Genomic DNA, 6,263 nt, shown 5'->3' with positions numbered 1-6,263 from the left:
GCGCCGGTGCAAGAGGTCGGGCTCCAGGGCCCTGGGGCGCCTGTGAGCTGCGCGGGTAGTGCCTGCGCCTTGTCCCCGAGGGCACCTGTGCGCGCCTGGCGGACAGGTGAGAGGCAAGGAAACCGTGTTAGAAGTCGGGCGGGCGCTGTTCCCCAGGAATCCAAGTGGATTCAAATCCAGAACACGGCGGCAGAGAAGACCTTGCTGCTTGGCCGCACCAGGATGTCAGCGCTCAGCCTGTCCCAGCTAGCCCGCCAGCACCAGCGGCAGCCATGCACCCTGGCCGTGGAGGACACCGAGGGGCAGCTGGAGCAGGTGAGGCCCCTCCTCATGTCCCCTGGCCCCAAACATCTCTCTCTGGAAACCCCGCCATTAGCAACACATTCTGCTGGCTGGGCTTGGTCAGAGTCCTCTGCAGGATGTGGGCCCATCGCAGCCCAGATGTCCTGCCTGCTCGGGGCAGTGTCTTCTTGGCTCTCTCGGTCATTTGCTGTGTGTCCAGAAGAAAGTCGTGCCCCCTGGAGTGGTACATGAATGTGATCCTAGCACTCTGGGAGGCTGAGGCAGGAGGATTGCAAGTCTGAGCACTAGCTTGGGCAATTTAGCAACTTAGTCTCAAAATAAAAATAAAAACAGTAGCAGGTGTGGTGGTGCAGGCCTGTAATCCCAGCACTGGGAGACAGGCAGGAGGATCACCTTTGAGTTTGAGGCCAGTGGGAGCTATGGGGCCTCCCGGAGGGTGTGCAGCGGGCTTCCTTTGTGCACAGCAATGCCACCAGATGTCCCTGTGGCCCAAGCACACTGTGGAGGGCCAGGCCTCGGGGAGGGTGGGTGGCGCACCCCAAGCTCCTCGTTGTCCCCTGTGAGTGCCTGCAGAGGGAGGAAAGGGGAGGGAGGTCCCCCGCAAGCCACTGTCCTGCACCCAGGGAGCCTGTGAGCCACTTCCTGGTTGGTCAGGTCGGTGCTGCCACTGATCCCAGGTATGGCCCAGGTCCCCTGCTGGACAATGGCCAGCTGTCAGGAGGCCGCAGGGATGTGTGAACAGGGCAGTCCACCCCTTTTCCATCAACCCCCCATCTTGCCTTGGAGGCTCAGTGGGGGACTCTGTGCCTTTACCCTAACCCGGACTCCTGTGTCCAGGCTTGGGGCTCCCTGTCCTGTCCCAACAGCAGTGGGAGGAGTCAGGCACCTGGCCTTGCCATCCTTACTGTCCATTGACTTCCGCTGTGACACTTGTTAGCCTCCGTCCATCTTCAGTGCAGTTTCCTTCTCAGACTCGGGTGACACACACGTGAAGAGGCACCCCAGATGGCTGAGTTTGCCATCAAGGCCTAGTTCTATGGTACCTCACCAAGTCCATGTAAGTTAAATATCAGTTGTGCTGGGTGCAGCAGCCCATACCTGCAATTGCAGCTACTGGGGAGACTGAGGCAGGAGGACTGCAAGTTCAAGGACAGCCTGAGTAGCTTAGTGACTTAGGGAGACTGTCTCAAAATATTTTCCTAAAAAGGCTGGAGATATAGCTCAGTTCGTGAAGGCCCTGGGTTCTATGCCATTAATTGAAACACAAGGCAGGGCAGGTCACAAACCAGTGAATGTGCCCGATCCAATTAAAAGGGAGACAATGCTGACCCACGCTGGGGACCAGATCCATCTGGGGCTCCCCGTCTGTCTGGGAACCGTGTGGCATCATCACTGCTGCTCCCCTAACAGGGTCCCCCAGCCCCACCCCTGCCTTGCTGGCTGCAGGGTGTCGGGGGTGGGGCCAGCAGCCATCTGGGACCCGGCTGTGATGCGGCTGTCGGGCCCCCAGGTGAAGGTGTTCATCCTGGACCTCTCTGCCACACTGGCCGGCCTGGATGGAAGATGTGAGGAGCCTGGCCATATGGCCGTGGGGCTTACGGAGAGTACACAGCAGGCACAGAATAAATGCAGGCCCTGGCGGCTGGGAAGAGGGGCTGCGAGGCCCACACCTCATCTATCCTGATGGGGCTGAGGTGCAGGGCTCAGGGTCAGGGGACCCAGCAGGGTGTGCAGTGGGCGGGGCTGCTGCAGGGGGGCGGGGCTGCTGCAGGGGGTGGGCCCACCCTGACCTAAGAACCGAAGCAGGACAGGAGCCACAGGGACCGGGCAGGGCCCGCCCCGCCCTCGGGGAACCCGGGGAGGAGAATGGCCCAAACAGCCAGAGGGCGGGCGGGGCCCGCCCCGCCCTCGGGGAACCCGGGGAGGAGAATGGCCCAAACATACTCTCACTCCACCAGAGATGCTCAATAAAGTTTATTTCTTTAAAAGCCTGTCACGGAGCCTGAGGCACTCGGCTTAGACCCTGTGGCCCCGACCCGTGAACCCAGAGCACATGGAAGCAGCAGCACCAAGTTGCCAACTCAGGGCTTGGCCTGCTTGGCTTTGCTGGCGAACTCCTACATATCCTTCAACACCCTGCTCACATGTCTCTGTCTCGGCAGAGGTAGCTGCTGTGCTCAATTTCAGGGTGCGGTGCCAGCAGTGCACGGGGAAATGACGGCTGATGTCCAAGCAGGGCCACGAGAAAAGCCTTGGGGCCAAGCCCTGGTCTTCACATCCTCTTCCTCATCTTGCCCTTCCGAGAGGGGGTGCCCCGGCCAAAGGCGCCCTGCCGCAGCTCCTGGGCCCGGCGGCGGTTGCGGGCGGACAGCTGCTTGAGGCCGCCACGCTGCAGGAAGCGCAGCTTCTGGGCCCGCCGCCGCTGCTTCAGGATCTGTTGCTTGGTCTTGAGCTCAGAGTGAACACGGCCCGCGGGGGTGCTGGGGGCACGAGGCTGGGATGCACCTGCGGGTCACAGAGGTGGGGGCTCAGCCTCGGGTCAGGTGGCCTCCAAGTGTCTCCCTTCCCACTCCCTACACCCCGTCCCTGCTTCTGCCCTGCGCCTGCTGCTGCAGCCCAAGTGACAGACACACAGCAGGTACTTAAGGAGGACAGGAGAGAAAGTAAAAGCGAGGAAGGCAGGCAGCCGGGCAGAGGCCAGAGGCGGGAGCACAGGAGACCGTGGGAGGAGCCAGGCTGGTGGCCGCACACAGGCAGCGGGGAGGGCTCCTCATGGATGGGGCCCGGGGCCCAGGGCCCAGGACAAAGACGCAGCTCAGACATGGAAAGGAGGTGGTGACCGCCCACGGGGCAGGGGGAGAAAAGCAGGGCCCCAGTGGAGGTGGCAGGCAGTGGGCAGCCCCCACCAAAGGCTGGGGCAGGTGGAGCTGGCTGGAGGGCGCTTGGCGGCAGGCATGGCCTCTGCCCCTTGGGCCAGGCCGGCCCGGGGCCCAGGGCCCAGGACAAAGACGCAGCTCAGACATGGAAAGGAGGTGGTGACCGCCCACGGGGCAGGGGGAGAAAAGCAGGGCCCCAGTGGAGGTGGCAGGCAGTGGGCAGCCCCCACCAAAGGCTGGGGCAGGTGGAGCTGGCTGGAGGGCGCTTGGCGGCAGGCATGGCCTCTGCCCCTTGGGCCAGGCCCCGGGCTTATACGCAGGGGTCCCACACTTTGCCCCTCAGGCCAGGCCAGTGTGACCCCTGAGCAGCTCTGCAGACAGGGCGGCCCCCAGCCCCGCCTTGGACACTGACTCCTTTGGCACAGGGACCCAGGCCAAGCTCCCGGAGACCATGAGGTCCACCTGCCGGTCCACACCGGAGGCCGCCCTCCCCAGCCTCCCCCCAAGCAGCTGCCTGGGTCTGCTAATGTCGCTAGAAAGACCACCAGCCCAGACACACCAGGACGACCCTCTCAGCCGGCTCCCCACTCCTCCTCAGGCTGAACCTCGGCCCATGGGCAGCACCTGTATGGCTGAATGGACTGCGACCCACCACCCGTCACCACCGCCTGCCGGATGTAGGTCCAGCGGCAACCGAGGGGACAGGGTGGGGTCAGGGGAGGGGGGCGGGCCGGGGCCTGGCCACACCCACTTACCGAGCGACCCACCACCCGTCACCACCGCCTGCCGGATGTAGGTCCAGCGGCAACCGAGGGGACAGGGTGGGGTCAGGGGAGGGGGGCGGGCCGGGCCCTGGCCACACCCACTTACCGGACCAGCTCTGGGGCTGTGCGCAGCCTTGCACCTCTGGGCTCAGCCTCCCCCTCACTGTACCAGCTCACCTCGCCCACGTGCGCACCCACCTCCCGACCCTCCCTCTCACCCTGGCTGCGCCCTCGCTTCCCGCCTCTCCGAGGTGGGCCTCGACGGTCAGACGGCCCTTCCTCCTCAGAGTCTTGATCATCGATTTTCTGTTTCTGCTTCCACTTCTGGTAGCTGGGAAGCACCGTTAAGGAAGGTCACGTGCACCCCTGGACTGGGGACAGGCCCCGCCCCACTCTGCCCTCCCCCAGCAAGCACAGGCTCCTCCTCCGTGCTGCTGAGAAAGCTGAGCTGCCCCTATCTGTCCAGGCTTGGGCCCTGGATACAGGTCACGCTTGTAGGAGCTGCTGATGTAGCGGCCGCTCTCAGTCTTGATCTTCTTCTTGTCATCCTGTCCTGACTGTCCCACAAACCGCTTCTTCTTTCGGTCCCTGTGGGAGAAGGAGTTAGGGATGGTGGCTCCTTTCCTCACCTGACCCTTGCATGAGGCCGCTGTCGTGCGTGATGAAATCAAAGGGGCAGGGTCACCCTGGCGCACAGGGGCCAGGCAGACTGCAGGCCTGGCGTCACTCACCACTTGAGCTGCTGCCGGCCCTGGGTCAGGTTCTGCGACTCGTCCCCCATCAGGTCCAGGACAGCGCCAGCCACCTGCTGTTCAAACGCCCCTGTAGCACTCCCCACTCTAAGGCTGCAGGCAGAGGTGGGAGATAGACAGCGTTGACAGGGCCGATGGGCCCCGCAGCCCACCAGGACCCACAGCCACTCACCCCCGTTCGCTGTCGAAGTCTTTGGGCCGGTAGGGGACGTAGAACTCCTGATCCTGCCGCCAGGCCTCCTCCCTCCGCCTCTTGGCTCCTCCACCAGGGCCTGGCTGAGGCCGCTTCCGGCCCACGACTTCAGTGAAGACTCGCTGGCAGGGGGAGGCCAGGGTCACACCTGTGGCCTGGGGAAGCCCGCCTACCGCCACACCCACGCCCAGCCAGAGCTGATTCTGGGCAGCCATGTGTAACGACCTGGCTTTCCCACTTTCGGGCTGGGACCTGCGTGCCAGTGTCCCCATCTCCATGGGAGCAGAGACAGCTAGGTGTCAGCTGCTACGAGGCCCTGGCAAGGCCTCCACCCTGGGCCTGTGCATGCCTAGGTTTCAGCTCTGCTTTCTGAAGTGGCCCCTCCATCTGAATGATGTCTGAAACACCAGGGAGGTACAGGCTGGGCACCTGCCTGCCTGCAGAGCGTCACTGCGGGCCCTGACACTGCCATGGCATACTGGCTGCCAATGATACAGCTCACACTGCTGGGCACCGCAGGGCTCCCTCATACTGGCACTGACCGGCACGCAGGCCTGGGCACAGGGGCCAGACACACTGAGAGGTGAGGCCATCCGGCCTGTCCAGCCTGGTGTCTGGGTGTCCTGCAGGTCCCTGATGTGCGCCATCCCGGACCCCACTGAGCACCACCCACGCAGCGCCCTTGGGGACCCAACCCCCACCCCGCCCAGTCCAGGCTCCAGGGCCCCGCACCTCCACGCTCTCTGCCACGGCCTCCTCTTCTTCCTCCTGTGGCGCTGGGCAGGCGGGGGCAGAGCCAGCCAGGCCTTGCTGTCGCTCCTTCCGCCCCTGCTGGAAGCGGCTGATGGCTCTGCGGTCCTTCTGCCGCTTGGCACGCATCACCTGGCTGCTCAGGTCGTGGCTAGAGGCGTTGATCTCGAAGATGGTCTGCAGGGGACAGCCGAGTCCATCACCTGTTGGCCTCTGGCACCCAAGCCCACCTCACCTGCCGGGGGGACCCTCCCAGCCCTGCCCAACATCTCCTACTGCGTAAGGCGGGTGCCTGGCAGTTAGGAAGGGAGGCTCAGAGAGGGTGGGTAACTTGCCCAAGGCCACAAAGGTAGGAAAAGCCTGAGCATGGGCTTCAACCAGAGTCCACGTGACTCCCAAGCCAGTGCTCTTGGCCCCGGCGAGGAGGGCAGTCACGCCCACTGTGTGCCTCGAACCCCCGAGGGCCACAGGGACGACCCACACCAGCTGCAGGGTGAGAGGTGCCAAGCTCAGAAGCCCTGGGGGACAGGAGCGGGCGGGTCGCCTGAGAGCTGCTCACCGCACGGGCGCGGTACCGCCGGACGCCGTCCACCAGCCTCAGCCTCTGCAGCTCCCCCTCCTCGAA

The 6,263-nt window shown here is 64.2% G+C and overlaps 2 protein-coding genes across 2 annotated transcripts in view; one reads left to right on the top strand and one right to left on the bottom strand.

Moving 5' to 3' along the window:
• The window catches only part of Cfap73 (cilia and flagella associated protein 73), a 6,062-nt gene extending 3,887 nt beyond the window's left edge, over positions 1 to 2,175 (top strand). The window contains exons 4-5 of the mRNA XM_033762672.1: positions 2 to 315; positions 1,814 to 2,175. Coding sequence (XP_033618563.1) covers positions 2 to 315; positions 1,814 to 1,987 — 488 coding nt within the window. The 3' untranslated portion in view covers positions 1,988 to 2,175. The remainder of the gene's footprint in view (position 1; positions 316 to 1,813) is intronic.
• Positions 2,176 to 2,257: 82 nt separating this feature from the next.
• The window catches only part of Ddx54 (DEAD-box helicase 54), a 14,515-nt gene continuing 10,509 nt past the window's right edge, over positions 2,258 to 6,263 (bottom strand). Inside the window, exons 13-19 of the mRNA XM_033762671.1 lie at positions 6,198 to 6,257; positions 5,621 to 5,815; positions 4,868 to 5,010; positions 4,675 to 4,788; positions 4,427 to 4,531; positions 4,162 to 4,274; positions 2,258 to 2,808 (exon numbers count right to left, since the gene is read on the bottom strand). Coding sequence (XP_033618562.1) covers positions 2,576 to 2,808; positions 4,162 to 4,274; positions 4,427 to 4,531; positions 4,675 to 4,788; positions 4,868 to 5,010; positions 5,621 to 5,815; positions 6,198 to 6,257 — 963 coding nt within the window. The 3' untranslated portion in view covers positions 2,258 to 2,575. The remainder of the gene's footprint in view (positions 2,809 to 4,161; positions 4,275 to 4,426; positions 4,532 to 4,674; positions 4,789 to 4,867; positions 5,011 to 5,620; positions 5,816 to 6,197; positions 6,258 to 6,263) is intronic.

Source organism: Fukomys damarensis, unplaced genomic scaffold (genome assembly GCF_012274545.1).
Source record: "Fukomys damarensis isolate Sample0158 unplaced genomic scaffold, DMR_v1.0_HiC HiC_scaffold_12, whole genome shotgun sequence".
In the NCBI taxonomy this organism is placed as follows: domain Eukaryota; kingdom Metazoa; phylum Chordata; class Mammalia; order Rodentia; family Bathyergidae; genus Fukomys; species Fukomys damarensis.
Note: the sequence above shows the minus strand (reverse complement) of the source record. Positions and strands in the feature narration are given on the sequence as shown.